The sequence below is a fragment of the Trichomonascus vanleenenianus genome (genome assembly GCF_965637985.1).
Source record: "Trichomonascus vanleenenianus strain CLIB 3782 genome assembly, contig: TRVA0_024S, whole genome shotgun sequence".
NCBI lineage: Eukaryota > Fungi > Ascomycota > Dipodascomycetes > Dipodascales > Trichomonascaceae > Blastobotrys > Blastobotrys vanleenenianus.
In genome coordinates this window covers 50,560-67,743 of record NW_027481863.1, presented here as the reverse complement: position 1 = coordinate 67,743, position 17,184 = coordinate 50,560, and the positions used below count along the sequence as shown (strand labels likewise).

The following is a 17,184-nucleotide window of genomic DNA, read 5'->3' as shown; positions in this document are numbered from 1 at the left end:
TGCCGTGTGAGAGACCCCGTCTCAGACATTGGCATGGGGAAATGACGATCGAGACCGTTGGGTCTTAGGTCCGCAGTTGCTCCACAGAGGCCATCTGAGATTGAATAATCGAATCCAGCCTGCAGGATTATAAGCGGCCGACTCTTGCAGCTTTAGTGGGGATTTTCTCTGCAACCATCTACCTCTGTTCGCTTCTTTCTTGTTCTTTTTTTATTTTCAAAGAGAGCTATCGGTTTAGGTCTTCTGGATACCGACCTCCTCGATTTCAGGCTTGTTAGCTGCTTTGTATTAGTGCTAGCGTGTTAGTCTCAAACACTCGTAAGCCTCTTCAGAAGGAAGAGAAGCTTATTAATACCCAGGGATATCTGTCAAAATCTGTTAGACATACCTGAAAGATGAAGTTTGGCAGACTGAGATCTCAGTCGGATGTCCCCAGGCCCTTAGAAGAGAAGAAGAAGAATACCGGAAAGAATAGGGTATACACGCAAAGCGACGCCATGTTGGAGCGGAGCCTGTCAACTCCAGACCTGGGAGTCGACTCCTCGCTTGATCTGACCGCTCTGGACAGAGATGCTGCATCCCTGTTGGCCTGTATGTGCCTCGAGGCGGCTGAACGATCTGGCGACCGCTACGTCCAGGCGTCCGCCAAAGACAAGCCTCTGCCTCGGTCTGGTCCGGCTCGCATCACTTCGCGGCCGCCCGACTACTCCCTGCTAGCCCCGTTGCCTCCGCGGTACCCGATCTTGCCTCGTGAAGAGGAAGGGGCGGAGAAGCTGCCGTCTTATTCTCCCTCAGTGTTCCGCGAGGGTATCCTCTTCCGCAAGCCGGAAATGCTTACACCATTTTCGGCAGCTCCCCAGAGAAGCTGGGCAATCGTTCATGTCGAACTCAACAACACCCAGCTCAACGTTTATGCGGCCAATCGCAAGCCTCGCAAGAATTCGGGCCTTGAAGACGATGGTCGGGACTACCAAGTGGGCACCTTGCTGCGGTCGTACACTCTCCAGTACGCAGAAGTAGGAGCAGCTGTAGATTACAGCAAGCGACCCTATGTTATTAGAGTTCGCGCCGAATCTGAGCAGTTTCTGCTTGAGTGTGCCTCGCAGGAGGACTATATCATCTGGATTAACGTACTCCAGATGGCCATTGACCTAGCGCTTCCACTTGAAGAGCGGCGATTCCCTAATTACCGTTCAATCCCGCGGCGCCGCCGACGGACTGAACCAAGCCACTCCGGCTCTACCAGCTCGGTAGCTGAGCAAGGTGAAGGCACCAACGTAATTGGCAGGAAGCTACAGACCGTCAAGCGGCTGTTTAATCCTCCATCACGAATGACGACGACAACGACAAATGAATCTACGACTAACGACTATGCATCTTCAACGAGACCCCGGTCCAACACTACGCCAGTGATGGGAAACCGGTTCACAAACACGTTCAATAGGCGGTCTCGACACATGTCCTTTACGAATAACGAATCAACGTTCACGGACTCCATGTCCCCTATCATGCGAATCGACTCTTCTCTATCCATCGGAGCAGCCTCGACCGTTGCCTCTTCGTATAATGGCTCCGAGTCTGTTGCCGAATCGAGTGGTACCTCGACTACGTCTGCCAGCAGCATTAACGATTCTTCTTCCGACAACGAAGCTCCTCTTTGTTCGAGTAACGAGGCAATTAACGAGGCTTCTAGTGAGCTGCCGACTCCATTAGTCGAGGAAGACGAAGAAGACGATGATGAGTATGAGAATGATGCTTCCCGGCTGGGGATGGACGCAACTTTCCTCGAGAGTACGCCAGCTCTCGGGGAAAAGTGGCAGCCTGGTTATAACCCTCCATCTTATGCTTCCTATCTCCGGTACGCCCAGAGGTGCTTAACTTCTCTGTACTCGCACTCCTCTTGGACGAATAAGACCATTATCCGGGAGGGCAGGAAGTACATTGTGCGACAGGACTGTTTTGAAAAGATCAGCTCCACTGTGAAATACTAACTATAGAATAGATTACGACGGTATTTATTTACACCACCACTTTGTAGTATTAACATTGCTTAAACCATGCCCCTAACTTATTTACACCACCACTTGCAGTATTAACATGCTTAAATGCCCCTTAGTTACACTGTAATATTGTTTACCGGTACTTGGATTGCTGAATTTTTTCTTAGAATGTATGGTTATATTTCTTTGAAGGTATTTCTACACTAATTGAGTAGTTGAGTAAGCTTGTACTACACTAATGAAGTAATCAAGTAACGGAATGTAGGTCTAACTGATTCCCGGGACCTCACAGCTTGGCATTCAGTCCTGGGCGCCCAGCAATGAGCTTGGTTCTATCTACACGGTCAGCCATGTAAGAAGTGGAACGTTTATCCACCACCGCTATGAAATGCGTCCGTGATATAATATGATGTTAAGGAAACTAAAATTTTTCAGTCGAGGCGACAGCTTTATAGTAGTCCACGTCATTCTCATAATTACACCTCCGGCCTGCAATGTTCATACTCATCACCACCATTAGGGCTACCAAGCATATTGTACCCTACCAGGCAATAAACCAAGCACATTAAATTAGTACACATATTTTGTAGACTAGTACGGCCCTTGAGCTCCCGTGGCTCTGCTTCGCGTAAATCTAATAACCCTCCGCGAAGCGGAGCTTAGGGGGACTGGTCCTCCCATGAAACACTCCATTACTTCAACTGACCTGGGGGCCAGCCCCCAGACCCCCATAGCTCCGCTTCGCGGAGGTTTTAAGGTCATCTACCGCTATTGCAAAAAATAATATACTTCTCAAGGTTGGCGCAACTAATAAGATAGGATGTTGCCAACCTTAATTTATAGATAAAGACGGTACTCCTTGTCACCACAAATGCCACCTCCGACAAATGTACCGTAAGCGAAGGTCAATTATTGTCGTGGCCACTCTCTTTATTGTAGTGTCGCTGCTTTTGCTTGGTGGCGCCTACAATGAAGTGCCAAAACGACGATACCGCGTACGGGACCGCATCCTGTCGATAATCAAGAAATCCACGCTGATGAAAACTGCCCAGAGACTGCATCCTGACGATGAGTCCCATAGAATGGAATCAGTCGATGCCTGGAGACCCAAGTCTTCCTATCCCACCACAATGTTCGCCAACCGCTTGTATAACAGCCGCCCATTGCAAGACTTTGCCGACGAAGCTGACTACCTCCGACAACCAATTGTCTCCGACTTTGTCCCTGGAGCACGTCGAGTCTTTCTCATGCTCAAAACTGGAGGCACTGAAATGTGGTCAAAGGTCCCCGTACATTGGCTCACGACACTGACAAAGTTCCCTTATTTTGCTATCTACTCGGATGCCCCAGGTTCTATTGGTGGAAATGAGGTGATCGATATCCTTGCAAACATGTCTGCGTCTACGCTAAATTCTACAGACTTCGACATGTACCGCATGCAGAAATTCCTCCACAACAGCCGATCAAACGTCGACTATAGCGAATTGCGGGTCAATCAGGCGTGGGACCTCGACCGGTTCAAAAACGTCCCCATGCTGTATCATGCTTATCGCAATGCCCCTGATACAATTGACTGGTTTGTGTTTATCGACGCAGACACGTACCTCATGGCAGATAATCTCGTGGCGTACCTCAACAAGCGATTCGACGCTAGCGAGCCACACTACCTTGGCTCGCAAGCGTTTACAGACGGCGACCAGCCATTTGCGCACGGAGGAACTGGAGTGGCAATATCCAAGCCTGCTCTGTCTTTTTTCGATATCCCTGGGGCAGAAAATATTGTAAAGAAGTACGAAAAAGAAGCATTCGACATCTGCTGTGGGGACGCCCTAGTAGCGCGAATGCTGCGAAACGAGGCGGGGATTATCATCAATACGGACTACAAAGACAATGAATTGAGCAATTTCCAGGGAAATCCAATCTGGGAAGTAGAGTTTCACTTCGCCAAATGGTGCCAGCCAATCTTGTCGTTCCATCACGTATCGCCGCATGACATTGAGGTCTTGTGGGAATATGAGCGATTGCTGCGGTTTGAACATAAGGAGGCCAAGACGATTACTTATGCCCAGCTGTACAATGATTTCATTCTGCCCTTCATTGATCAAAGGGTTGATGGCTGGGATAACCTTGCTGGGAGCATGTACTACTCGTATGAAAACGATGTAAAAGACAATTGGAGCCCTAAGAGTGAGGGCGGTCCGGTTGAGCGGCCATACGAGTCTGTCGATGGCTGCAGGAAGGCTTGTTTGGAGCGTAGCGACTGTTTCAGCTGGAGACTACTCCCGGCAGAGAAGTACTGCGGATACTCCACTGGCTTTTTCCAGTTAGGCAGGCCAGTGCACAATTGGATTGAAAATGATAGCGAAATGAACACTACGGGGGCTATTTCAGGGTGGATGACGCAGAGGATTCGTGCAGAACGGGTCCATTATTACCAGTGTGATAACAGCGGCAAGAAGGAGGGGTGGTATCGACAGAATTCCAATACTTTCAACGTACCACGGGTAAATGACGTTTTGACTTATGAGTAACCTCATATTTTACCGGTAGTAAAGTTACCAATATTTAACATATCTATTCATTTTCACAATTATACGGTCAATGCCACCACTAGTCTAACCACCACTAGTCTAACCACCACTAGTCTAACCACCACTAGCCTAACCACCACTAGTTTATGCACCACTAGTTTAAGCAATGATGAAGCTCTTACCAACCCCGTTGTTCACTTTAAAGGTTAAATTGGTTGAAGGTTCCTAATGAAATACAGTGCGTTAGGGAGGGGCTATTAATTGCCCATAACTGTAGACCCCGTTTACCCTTAATATTCGAGAATTTGTTATGCTTTATTGGAACCTCATGTACTGAGATTAGTTTCCCTTCGGCCAAGAGGCAACGGGCTTTAATCAAGCTTGCCATCATGGAACGTCTTTGTAAGCACTTTTAACGCCTTGTAGACACGTTTTAAATGAATTCCGACAAAGATGCAAGAGTGGTATATATTCGCCATGTTACATACTTGTTAGTCCTAGTGCAGTGCAATGGATTGGCTACTGTTAATCATCGCCGCTCAGACGGTTCTTGCAGCCTTCGTACCAATATCCAATGTCCAACAACTGCTAGAAGCTCAGGGATTGGCTCAAGAATGCAGACAACTGAGAGACCATGCCACAATTGCTGCTAAACAACTCATCACCATGTATAGACCAGCATTTGGGTTGTGGGGCAAAGACTTGTTCAACTACACCGAGTGGTGGAACTCTGCCAACTCAATCAACATTCTCGCCGACTATGGGCTAGCTGTTCCAGATAATGTAAACACTATCAAGCCCATTCTCGAAAACACGTTTTATAAGGGCCAGGAGTATGGCTTAACGCAGCAGAATGATACGACGGGACTGTACAGGCTTCTCAACTCACAGCCCGTACCGGTGATTTATAACTCCTTCTTTCGGTCGTTTTACGACGACGACGGATGGTGGGCATTGGCATGGATAGCTTCGTACGACCTTACTCAAAATGCTGATTTTTTGATCATATCGCGCAACTTATTCGAGCATATGAAGACCGGGTGGACTGACCAGTGCAACGGCGGATTGGTATGGAACACGGACCGAACCTACAAGAACGCTATCCCCAATGAGCTGTTCCTGCAGGTATCCTCGGCCCTGGCCAACCGGGTGTCTTCAGCTGATAAACAGCAATACCTCGACTGGGCCCTGCGAGAGTACGAATGGTTCATGGCCTCTGGAATGATCAACCAGAACAACTTAATCAATGACGGACTGGACAATAACTGCCAAAACAACAATGGTGATATATGGTCCTACAACCAGGGGGTAATCCTCGGAGGGCTGGTCGAGCTAAACTTGGCGACCGGGAACGAAACCTACCTCCAAGTCGCTGACGCCATCGCCAGCGCTGCAATTACCCATCTATCGCAGCCTGACGGCATTTTACATGACATATGCGAGCCTGACTGCCTCGGCAGCTCAGATGCGCCACAGTTTAAAGGCATATTCATGCGCAACTTGGCAATGCTGCAGAGACGGCGGCCCAATGGTGCTTACTTGAATTTCCTTAACATAAACGCGGTTTCGGTGTGGAGCAAGGCTCGCAATGACCAGAACCAGTTTGGCGATGTATGGTCAGGGCCGCCGAAGGAGAATGCCACTATGGAGAGCCATGCCTCGGGGCTAGACGCTCTTATAGCCGCCATCTCCACAAGCTGCTATATCCCTTCCCTTTCTCATCAGGACAATCCATAATTATACCACCGGTAACTCCACACTACACATTATTTGAGTCCATCTGGTGTCATTGGGGGGACCAGTCCCCCCAAACCCCCCTGGGGCTCCGCTTCGCGGAGATAATCTAATATTATCACAGAATTCTACAATCTCTCGGCGAGGCCAAACTACGGGGATTTGAGAGTTGACCCAAGTCAATTGGCGCTATACCAGCCCCCCTGTGAGGCACGTGGAGATCTCTAATTGTCTGTAACCATTGATTTGTTACACTTTTGCAATGCTGCAAATCATCTGTTACACGGTGTTGGGAGTTGTTACAATCAATTGACCTCCGCGGAGCTACGGGGGGTTCGCTGGCCCCAAGTAGTACGTAGTCAACCCAGTGCAATTGGGGAAGGAGTGGACCTTTGGTAACATTATTATATGATGGCTAGCCAGCGCTAAATGTTACAAATTACATTTATATGACTACTAGACGGTTCTGAACTGTACCGTGGTGTTAACCAAAGTTAAGTGATCAGACGGTCGTCGTTAGGTGATCGGGGATCGGACCGAGACGCGTTTAATGAAAACTAATAACCGTAATACGCGAAGGGCTGATAAATACGCGACGCGCTAATGACACGAGGAACGTTTATACTAATAGAGGGCCTGGATCGGGCTGGCAAGTCTACCCAGTGTGAAAAGCTCGTCGAGTGGCTCAATGAACAGGGCAAAGAGACGGTTCTCATGAGGTTTCCGAACCGGGAGACGGTCATTGGGCAGATGATCAACTCGTACCTGAAGAATGCATCAAAGTTGTCGGATCAGGCAATCCACCTACTCTTTAGTGCCAACCGATGGGAAGCCCTGGACGAAATGAAGGCAAAGCTGGAGGCGGGGATCAATATCGTCGTAGATCGATACGTGTATTCTGGGATAGCGTTTTCTGCGGCGAAGAACATTGATGGAATGGATGTAAATTGGTGTAAGCAATGCGACATTGGCCTTCCTGCGCCAGATGTGACGGTGTTTTTAGATGTCAGCGAAGAGGTGGCCAAGGCGCGGGGAGGGTATGGTGACGAACGGTATGAAAAAGAGCAATTCCAGCGCCAGGTCCGCGACTATTTTAGGCGCATTAGAGAGAGCGAAGAGCCGATAAACGGAGAATGGACCGTAATTTCAGCAGATAACTCGTCTGATCAGGTTAATGACGATATCAAAAAGGCTGTCAGTCCCCATCTCAGCATTTCAGCCCCCTTAGCCTATATCAAATAATACGATAGATTTCCCCCACTCTATAGCTCCAATTGACTTGGGGGCTCAACCCCTCGTAGCTCCGCTTCGCCTGCCAATTGATTCATAGCAGCAATCATCTCCGCGAAGCGGAGCCCCAGGGGGGTTTGGGGGGACTGGTCCCCCCATGATGGTTCGACTTGGCTCTCCGGCAGGGTTTAAGAATGCTTCGTTAACTATATGAGATAATAGATCAATTTAGCAGACTGGGGGGCTAGCCCCCCAGACCCCCCTAGGCTCCGCTTCGCGGAGGATCCGCTTCAGCGGAGATAATAAATAAATCACTCATTTTCCTCCTCGACCTCCTCCATCTCGCCGAAGTACGACTGGTAAGCCTCTACCTGCTTCGTCACCGTAGAGAGTACTCCGCCAATGCTAGTGTCTAACGTTTTGTACAGGTTCAACAGGTCCTCTTGGAGGTCCTTGTTGTCCGGGAACTTGTTGAGCACCTTGCCAATGTCTGCGTATAAATCCACCCTCAAATCAGCATTCATATCCGGCAACTGGGTCTTGAACCGTTCGAGGTCGGCGCGGTGCTTCTTTAGGAGCGTCTGCATCGATGAGGACTTGCGAATGGGTGTTGCGTCCTGGGCCTTCAGCGGGGCTTTACTACTACCGCTGCTACTGCCCCGAGTGTTGGGCGAGTTAATGGCGACCCACGGCCCGGGTTTTACGCCACTAGGCGACTCGGAGCGCTGGATCGCGGGCCTCTTGTGCTCCTTCTTGCGATCAACCGGCTCGATCTTGACGAGCCCTTCAGACGCATCCTCGTAGTTGATGATACCATTGGCGATGTTGTACAGAGTGCGGAGCCCGTTGCCCAGCATGGGAGTGAGGTCCTTAATCCGGTCCGCCTCGAGGCCCAGAGCCTTGGCCAGGTCCCCAGCAAGCTCGGGAAGCGTTCCAAGGCCCCTGTATCCGGGGCCTCCGCTGTCTACAAGCCGCTGGAGGTTGATTTCGGTCTCATGTTCGTCAACTTCGTCGCTTGGGCGGTGGAGGCCTCTCAGAGTCTGCTCGAAATTGGCTGGAGAGTACGGATAGAAGCCAATTTCGCGCCACAGACTCTGCCTGAAGTCGTGATTGATGGCCAGGCGCTTTGCGGAGTACTCCTGGTGCCAGAATTCGTCATAGTGCTCTCGCACAAGCCCAGAAACCTCGCTATCGAACTGGAGGAAGTGGTTGAAGTTCCTCTTGAGCGGCCCAAACAGCACCCCGTCAATAGGTTGAAGCAATTGGCACATGTGGGGCGGTAAAATGACGATTTTGATGTTAAGAGACTTGGCTTTTTTAAGGAATTGCTTGTTAAGGTGTCCATTCTGCTCATCGATGATGATATGCCGCGTTTCGCCGCGATTGAACTGGTTCAATGTCTGCTTGTGGAACTGGGTGATCCACTCCAAACAGGGCGGATCCGGTTCTCCAGCCCCCAGAGTGTCCTTAAAGCTGTCATTGATGGCGACATAGGGGTTTAGCAGGGTCCCAGCAGCATTAAGACACTCAATGACGGTGATCTCCTTCTTATCAACCGGCAGATTGACCCCTATATCGTCGGTAGCCACCAAATACGAGTCGAAAATGCCCACCTGGCAATTGGTCTGGCCCATATTATACAAGCAGTTGGGGTCGACGTTCTTAATCGGCTCAAACACCTCCTTGAACCAGTCTACCACCTCATTAAACTCGGTGAACTGCTGCAATAAAGCACCCAAATACTTGGCCATCTTGCTCACCCAGTCATACTCAATGGCCCGCGGCGACTGCTCGGGCTTCTCGAGCTCAAAATAGGTGCGCGCCAGAGCCAATGCTTCCACTTTGGTCAGCGCGGCTTCCCGCGAATAAGCCACTTTTTTGACCTGATTAAAGTAATCCAGCGTAGTATCCAGCGACATGAGCAGCGACTGCTCATTGGTGCCAATAAAGGCGTTTTTACCGCCCTTCATACGTCGCTGGATGGTGCGGTCGCTACACCCAGCATAGTCGGTCGCCTGCTTCGAGGTGTAGACCCCGGTCAGCAGCCGGTTGATGGCTACCGATATCCGGAAATCATCAATCTGGCGCGGCTTGTACCCGCGCTTCTTGTCCATGTTCTCTGGGCGTTCGCCTTCCGAAGCGGCCGCCGCGACCGCCGCCAGCTCTGTCTCCATTGTCGCGTGGGTTTTGGCTACAAGGGTTTATCGCCCACCCCCCTCAAACGCTTTATTTTTCCCCGTCACGCAGGAGAGGGGAGACTTTCCTGCTACGCCCGTGGCGCCTGCACGCCAATTGGCTGATCTCCCGACTTCCCTTTGCTCTCGTGTGTTTCAGCGCCCCATTGTCGGGGGGGCCTGGGCCGCGACTTGCCGACATCCCAACCGCCGCCTCCGACTTCCTCCGTTACCTGGGGGGCCAGCCCCCCAGACCCCCCGTGGGCTCCGCTGCGCGGAGGGATGCAGCCGTGTGGGCTAGGCCTGTACCTGGACCCCTTTTTCATGTCGTGGATCTTGGTACGGTTATTACTGGGCCTGTATACGGTGGATCTCATTTGCCAAGGATGGTACGTTAGCCAATTAGTAGGAGACATCAAGCATCCCGAAGACCGAGAGTATAATAATTAGTGAATATAAGTAGTGATTGGTCACTTTCAATTGATCCAGTAATCGCGTATAACGTGGGTTGACGCAGGTATTTTTTTATTTTTGTGTGTTGGACGACTCCTCCCTGCTTCCCCCTTTTTTTTCAACTTCCACCACCTAAGCACTTTTCCAACATCCCCATCTTCCTCGGAAATTATCTTGCGACAGTGCGATACTGAGTCTAATACCCGTTAGTTTGGCTCGTCCAGTCTTTGAGAACAATCAGGCTTATCTTTTCAGGCCCCCCTGTTATTGACCCCCGTGGTTTTTTTTCGCCGAATTAAAGGACACCGAACTCATCCCGGTTTGACGAATTTTTGCTCTGTATATCGAGTCAAGAATACTCTGTGGTTATTTGTCGAAGAGCGCTTAGGAAGTCTTTTTGATTAATACGAATTTTGAGCATTTTTGGTTGAGTGACTGGTATTAGTTGTTCACTTGATACACTTGGCTGATCGACTTGGTTAATTGACTTGATATTTGGTTGATATTGGTTATCGGCTGACTCTTGGTCAAATCGACTTTTATTTGGTTGGCGTTACCTTTAATCGATTTATAATTGGTTGATATTGCCTTTAATCGACTTAAACTTGGTTGATATCACCTCTAGTCGACTTTTTACTTGTGGATATTATTACCCCTAATCGACTTTTTATTGGTTGAAGTCGACTTGAATCCGGTTATTGTCTTTCATATTTGGACTATTCGACTTATAATTGGTTGATATCTGACTATTCGACTTCTAATTAGTTGATCTTGACTATTCGACTTATAATTGGTGCTTGGCTTACTCGACTTATAATTGGTTGGTAACAGGTTAATTGGTTAATTGGTGGAATCTAACAATGTACCAATCGAACTCGCCCAACTCGTCTGGGTTCTTCTTCCAACAGAACAATGGCCAGAACCAACAGTTCCGACAGCAATCTCCTAACGCCTACGCCCAGCAACAGCAACAACTACAACAACAACAACAGCAGCAGGGACGAATGCCCGGGAACAATGCTTACATTCAGCTCCCAAGCCCTATTCAACCCCCCCTATACGGCACCCAGTCGTCGTCAGCCAACCCCCAATTGCATAACCCCAACCAATTCCAGCAGGACCAGATGCTCCAGCACCAACAGTACCAGTTGCAGCAGAGCAGCCACGGCTACGCGCAACAGCAACAGCCCCAGCAAATGCAACAAGGCCAGTTACAGCCCCCCGTAGTCTCCAGTAACATAAGCAACACCGGAGCCAACGCCAACTCGGGCGACTATGTCGTGTTCGAGCGACACCCTGAGCAATTCTCCAAAACGACCCAGGAAAAGGCGGCGGCCGTCAAACTCAAGATCGAGCATTTCTTCAACCTCAACGTCAACCACGCCAAAGAGCGCAACCAGCGCCGCGTCCAGACGGAACAGAGCCTGCTGCAGGATCGCGGCTCGGAGGAACGCAAGAACCGGACGCTGGCGTCGCTCGGGAAGAAAGAGTCGGCCTTCTTGCGGCTAAGACGAACCAGACTGAGCCTCGAGGACTTCGTCACCGTCAAGGTTATTGGTAAGGGTGCCTTTGGCGAGGTCCGTCTCGTCCAGAAAAAGGACACGGGCAAGATCTACGCCATGAAGACGCTTCTCAAGTCGGAAATGTACTCAAAAGACCAGCTCGCCCACGTCAAGGCCGAGCGTGACGTTCTGGCTGGCTCGGACTCCCCGTGGGTCGTCTCTCTGTATTACTCTTTCCAGGATTCCCAGTACCTCTACCTTATCATGGAGTTCCTCCCCGGTGGCGATCTCATGACCATGCTGATCAAGTACGACGTTTTCTCCGAGGACATTACGCGATTCTACATTGCAGAGTGCGTGCTGGCCATTGAGGCCATCCACAAGCTCGGGTTCATCCACCGTGATATTAAGCCCGATAACATTCTCATTGACAAGTCGGGCCACATCAAGCTATCCGATTTCGGTCTGTCAACGGGCTTCCACAAGACCCACGACTCGAGCTACTACCGCAAGCTGTTGGGTAAAGACGCCCAGAACGGCACCCAGCAGCCGGCGCGAAACTCCATGATGGTCGACGCCATCCATCTCACCATTTCCAACCGGCAGCAGATCTCGACCTGGCGTAAGTCGCGGCGTCTTATGGCGTATTCCACCGTCGGTACCCCTGACTACATTGCTCCGGAGATCTTTATACACCAGGGCTATGGCCAGGAGTGTGACTGGTGGTCGCTGGGTGCCATCATGTACGAGTGCTTGATTGGCTGGCCACCATTCTGCTCGGAGACCCCCCAGGAGACCTACCGTAAGATTCTGAATTGGCAGGAAATGCTCACCTTCCCGGATGACGTGCATCTCTCGCCCGAGTCGGAGGACCTTATTCGCCGGCTGCTGACCTCTGCCGAGAACCGTCTCGGTCGTCATGGCGGTGCTGATGAGATCAAGGCCCATCCGTTCTTCAGGGGAGTCGACTGGAGCTCCATTCGAGATTTCAACGCGCCCTTCATCCCTAAGCTCAGTTCCATCACCGATACGTCGTACTTCCCGACCGAGGACCTTGAGCAGATTCCAGAACCCCCTCAGGCCTCCAATGGCGCTGGTGGTGACAAGGACGTTCGAGAGGACTTGCCGTTCATTGGCTACACCTTTTCTCGATTCGACTACCTCACCAAGAAGAATGCATTATAAAAAACTTAGACTTATTCCTCCTAGACGGAGTAGCAATATATTTCATCCATTACCATTACTCATTAATTTTCCACGTACCACAGAACTTTACTGGATATTGTTATATTATATTAGAAACCTCATGTACTTCGGTTAGTCCTCCTTCGCCCTAGGCAACGGATATTAATCAAGATTATTATTATTATTAATTTTCCACATAGTGGAGCTAAGGGAGCTCGAGAACCAAACCATATTAACTCTGTAAATCATTTCTAATGGTTGTAAATGGTTTTTGGTACTGGTAGTACACCGGTCATGACTCAGTCACTATTGAATTGCTCTGCCAGTTAAGACTACCTAATCATTGAAGCATCCTATCATTATAAATTTTCGAGATTTCAGCTAAGCCCTGACTAGGGCCTACAGCAACGACTACAAATATTATTGAGTTGAGTTGAAACCTTAGGGCAATATTTAAGATCCTGCGGACATAAATAAATCTCAAAATCATTGAGGTGGAATTGATGTCGCAGTTTAACAGAATTTACAGGATTGTCAAACGCTTTCCTTCCTTAAATTCTTGACATAGAGAGCGAGGGATCTCGCTACTCAGCTTATACGGGGCTAATGTATCTCCAGCATGCTACGGAAGCGCCCGCTGTTTAATTTGCCGGAGAATCCCAGTTGAATCTACCATTTTCTGCGCATTTATATTATTGGCTATACACTTAGCCTTGTATAATAATTGCCCTAAAATCAATTGTGATTGGATGCTTTGGTTTCTGCAGTGAAAGTTGGAAGAATCACATCACGCTTTATTCGGTACCATTTCTACGTACCTGGGACCGGGTAGTAGAAACCATATGATACTTTTAGTCACACAAATTCTATATAAAATACCAGTACACTTCAGCATTGACACTCTCACAACTGGTTAAATTGGAACAATTGAATTACGAACGGCTATAACTACTGATAATGGGATGCATACATAAGTAGCTTTTCATATCATGGGTAATTTTACTGATAACAATAGAGCGCAGGGGTATTGCAAAACGCTACCGAATCAATCTCCCACAGCCACTCTCCTTTACCCCGGTGATATTGTGATCTGTAGAGAATGCAGAGAACTAAGATAGCACCGACTATGCGGGAAGAGGGGAAACGGATCGCCAATGCTGTATACATCCGCCACCCCCCTCGTCACTCCATTATACTGCACATCGATCTGTACACATGGAAATGCATTAAGCTTTATCGGAATACCTTGAAAGCGCTATACATGTATTATAGCTGAAACTATCGAGATGCCATCGAAACCATCGAGATAGATCACTATTCACAATCGCATCAGGAATGAACAACCCCGATTTATACTAATGCTTATAAATGCTTATTAACTAGTACCAATTGACCAACCACGATTTAGTGCAAGAATGATCGGCTCTGGTACACAGGCGCGGATAAAACAATATTATTATGAGATTCCACCAGCGGTACGGTAATCCATGGAAGATACGGCAACAACTGTAATTAATTCCTCGCATAGCAAAAGAGGCTTCTCTTCTAACTGGGCGCGTCCCCTTAATTCAGCACCTCCTGAAGTATCTCGTAGTACCGTACGCGAAAACGCGTGGAAATCTTGATGATACCACACATACACCATTGTGACCCCCTTATATTGTTTATATCAATAATAGTTCAGTATCGGCAATACATCTGTAATAAATCTGTAATCGATCTCTAATAAAAGGAACGTGAGAGTAGGCCCCTTGATACATATGATCCGTAACCCGATGGATAACGCACGCACGATGAGCACGGCATGCAAAAGGCGAACGGGGACCTGACGCAGGCGGCTGCAGCTAAATTATGGCTAGGGTATATACCTGTGCACGACCAGGGACGTTACGTGACAGGTCGACGCGTAATAACCCTTCCCATTCAAGGTTCAGGTTCCTGACGCCCTGAATAATTAAACGTGGGTGGGGAGACAATGCCATTCCGAATAGCATGCCCCTGAAATGTCGGTCAGCCCCATATATTATTACCTACAGGTCGAACCAGCCAGACGCACAGCTCGATCCTCATTTTACCCCCTATTTGGTGAAATCTTAATAGGAGCCGCCCAAAAAAAAAGTGACGATAAACGAGGCGTATCTGAAAGGCGAAAATCCGCATTCTAAACGGATAATGCTTGCGGGTAATTGCAGGGAAAATAATTGATGAGGGCGTATAACAATAGCAGATCCGTACTGGGGGAAAAACCCTGCCAGCTATTAAGGTATGAGCCCGAAAACGTACAGGTGCATCGAGAAGATCTGTCACGATCCGGCGAGCGGCAGGCATTGTATTTTGATGCTACTGCTGATGGCTGGATTAGTGATAGTGCGTAGATTATGTGGACTGAACATGATGACCGATTTGGCCGTATAAATGAGGATTTCCCCCTTCCCCTACCTGCGTATATATAACTTTGATTTCCCCGGACTAAGGCAAGGTCTCCAACTACATTCAAGTGTGCATAGAACAGTTCAAACATGTCTGTGGGTTACTACATCTACGAGGGGAAGAAAGTGCAATTCCAGCAGCCAAGGCGGCCCACTGGGGCCCCAAGAAAGAAGACCTTCCGCGGGGTCGAAGAAATCATCTACCACTGGCTCGACCTACAGGACCACTTGGTATTTCTGCAATCGTTTGAGCAATGCTGGCAGCAGCAGTCCTGTAAGTTACCAACTTTCTAACCTAAAATAAGCAATTTAAAAACTAACAATTGTCCAAGGGTGCGATCGAAAGGTCAACATGCTGTCTGATATCCGGGAACGACTGGACAGGGCGATGAACGAGAAGGAGCGGCTGATGAAACTCATGCAAACTGCAGTGAACAGCCCCAGGGTGTCCCTGGAGCATTCAAGACAACTGTGCATGATTCTCAACAACTACGCAATGCATTGAAAACAAAACTCGTCGCAAAGCTGGTCTTCGCGATTTCTATTTATTGACCCCCTACTAATTGTCTACTAATTGTCTACTAATGTTTATTTATTCTCTTCCTTCAAAAGTGTTTTTACATAGTCTTATAGGATTTTACTAATATAAAGCTCTTCACCAGCTGAGTATTCCACGGTTCGTATGAGCCGCCATTGCAGATCCTCAAAACACTCAAATCACACGAAAACGATTTGAGGATGAGTCTGGATAAACAAAAACAAAACCTTGCAAACAGCCATCTTTGATCCCTTATGACGCCCTCAGGAGAGCAATTGAATCGGCTGCGACGCCTTGAAGCCGCTCTCAGGAGAGCTATGCCGTTCACCGCACGTAAGTACTTCACTCCGCATTATCGGACGGCACTAACGCTGTTTCAAATCATCTAGCGGCACCAACCCAGCCTATGTACCTCTATGTGTGGCTGTCTGCCGTCCAACGCGACATTACCGTCGCTAAGTGCAATTGTATCATCTTCCATTAGTTCTCCACACCCTCTGCGAAGCGGAGCCCCAGGGGGGTTTGGGGGGACTGGTCCCCCCAACTATTACTATTACTACTAATATAATTATTCCATTTCAATATTACTTCTTTTTCAGAGATATTCGAGGGCCAGCCCTCGAGCTCCCATAGCTCCGCTACGCGGAGGGGACGGGGGATGAGGACATGCTGGGACAACACATCACCAACTTATTATCACCACGACAGATCGATCATGTCGCGAAAGGCCAACTTGAAGTAAGTATACTAAACGTAGGTCAATTAACATAGCTAACTGTTCTAGCTCGACCGCGGATCTGAAGCTGGTCTCTGACGAGACCCTTCCCAGTATCATGACTGGCCTCGGGTACAAGCAGGACTTTACCTTCGAGAACATCAGACTCGGCATCGGGTACGCCTGTGTGGTCATCGTGGCCATCACGGCCTACTGCGACTACTATATCGGGTTCAACCAGATGTACAGTGTCATTGCGGTCGGGGTGGTGCTTTACACGTTGCTATACGGCGCATACAACTACTGGATCTACTACGTGGAGCGGGGACTGGTCTACACGGGCGACAAGGATGGCTCCAAGATCGCAGTCCGCACGCAGAGCCCCCGGCATTCGACCGAGTACAGCATTGAGGTCCAGACTAGTGCGGCGAAAAGTGTCACCACCCATAGCTTTACCAAGTGGTTCAACGAGAATGGCTATCTGGAGTATGAAAAGTTCCGGACCCTCATCTCTACTTGCATTGATCTCGACAAGAAAACGCAGTAATTAGTTTACTAACACCAAATTCAATCAATTCTCCACCAAAGTCCCCCAATTACCGCGTTGCAGCACCCCTCCACGGAGATGTTCCTTTCCCAATACCGTAACGGGATCTTTGCAACAGCGTATCAACTCCGCGGAGCAGAGCACCT

At 49.0% G+C, this 17,184-nt stretch overlaps 8 protein-coding genes across 8 annotated transcripts; 7 read left to right on the top strand and 1 right to left on the bottom strand.

Moving 5' to 3' along the window:
• Positions 1-395: 395 nt before the first annotated feature.
• TRVA0_024S00694 (uncharacterized protein) lies at positions 396-1,991 on the top strand (the record flags this gene model as incomplete). The annotated part of the gene is made up of 1 exon (XM_076685358.1): positions 396-1,991. The coding sequence occupies one exon, from the start codon at positions 396-398 to the stop codon at positions 1,989-1,991; it is 1,596 nt and encodes a 531-aa protein (XP_076540364.1).
• An 896-nt stretch (positions 1,992-2,887) lies between these two features.
• On the top strand, positions 2,888-4,531 carry TRVA0_024S00672 (uncharacterized protein; the record flags this gene model as incomplete). Its single annotated transcript, XM_076685357.1, has 1 exon — positions 2,888-4,531. One exon carries the CDS (start codon positions 2,888-2,890, stop codon positions 4,529-4,531), a length of 1,644 nt encoding a protein of 547 aa, XP_076540363.1.
• A 510-nt stretch (positions 4,532-5,041) lies between these two features.
• TRVA0_024S00650 (glycoside hydrolase family 76 protein) lies at positions 5,042-6,268 on the top strand (the record flags this gene model as incomplete). The annotated part of the gene is made up of 1 exon (XM_076685356.1): positions 5,042-6,268. The coding sequence occupies one exon, from the start codon at positions 5,042-5,044 to the stop codon at positions 6,266-6,268; it is 1,227 nt and encodes a 408-aa protein (XP_076540362.1).
• A 600-nt stretch (positions 6,269-6,868) lies between these two features.
• On the top strand, positions 6,869-7,507 carry CDC8 (bifunctional thymidylate/uridylate kinase; the record flags this gene model as incomplete). Its single annotated transcript, XM_076685355.1, has 1 exon — positions 6,869-7,507. The coding sequence occupies one exon, from the start codon at positions 6,869-6,871 to the stop codon at positions 7,505-7,507; it is 639 nt and encodes a 212-aa protein (XP_076540361.1).
• Positions 7,508-7,806: 299 nt separating this feature from the next.
• TRVA0_024S00606 (uncharacterized protein) lies at positions 7,807-9,669 on the bottom strand (the record flags this gene model as incomplete). Its single annotated transcript, XM_076685354.1, has 1 exon — positions 7,807-9,669. The coding sequence occupies one exon, from the start codon at positions 9,667-9,669 to the stop codon at positions 7,807-7,809; it is 1,863 nt and encodes a 620-aa protein (XP_076540360.1).
• Positions 9,670-10,982: 1,313 nt separating this feature from the next.
• CBK1 (serine/threonine protein kinase CBK1) lies at positions 10,983-12,809 on the top strand (the record flags this gene model as incomplete). The annotated part of the gene is made up of 1 exon (XM_076685353.1): positions 10,983-12,809. One exon carries the CDS (start codon positions 10,983-10,985, stop codon positions 12,807-12,809), a length of 1,827 nt encoding a protein of 608 aa, XP_076540359.1.
• Positions 12,810-15,328: 2,519 nt separating this feature from the next.
• Positions 15,329-15,743, top strand: TRVA0_024S00562 (uncharacterized protein; the record flags this gene model as incomplete). The annotated part of the gene is made up of 2 exons (XM_076685352.1): positions 15,329-15,512; positions 15,571-15,743. 2 exons carry the CDS (start codon positions 15,329-15,331, stop codon positions 15,741-15,743), a joined length of 357 nt encoding a protein of 118 aa, XP_076540358.1.
• A 748-nt stretch (positions 15,744-16,491) lies between these two features.
• Positions 16,492-17,038, top strand: SPC2 (signal peptidase complex subunit SPC2; the record flags this gene model as incomplete). Its single annotated transcript, XM_076685351.1, has 2 exons — positions 16,492-16,514; positions 16,561-17,038. 2 exons carry the CDS (start codon positions 16,492-16,494, stop codon positions 17,036-17,038), a joined length of 501 nt encoding a protein of 166 aa, XP_076540357.1.
• Positions 17,039-17,184: the final 146 nt, after the last annotated feature.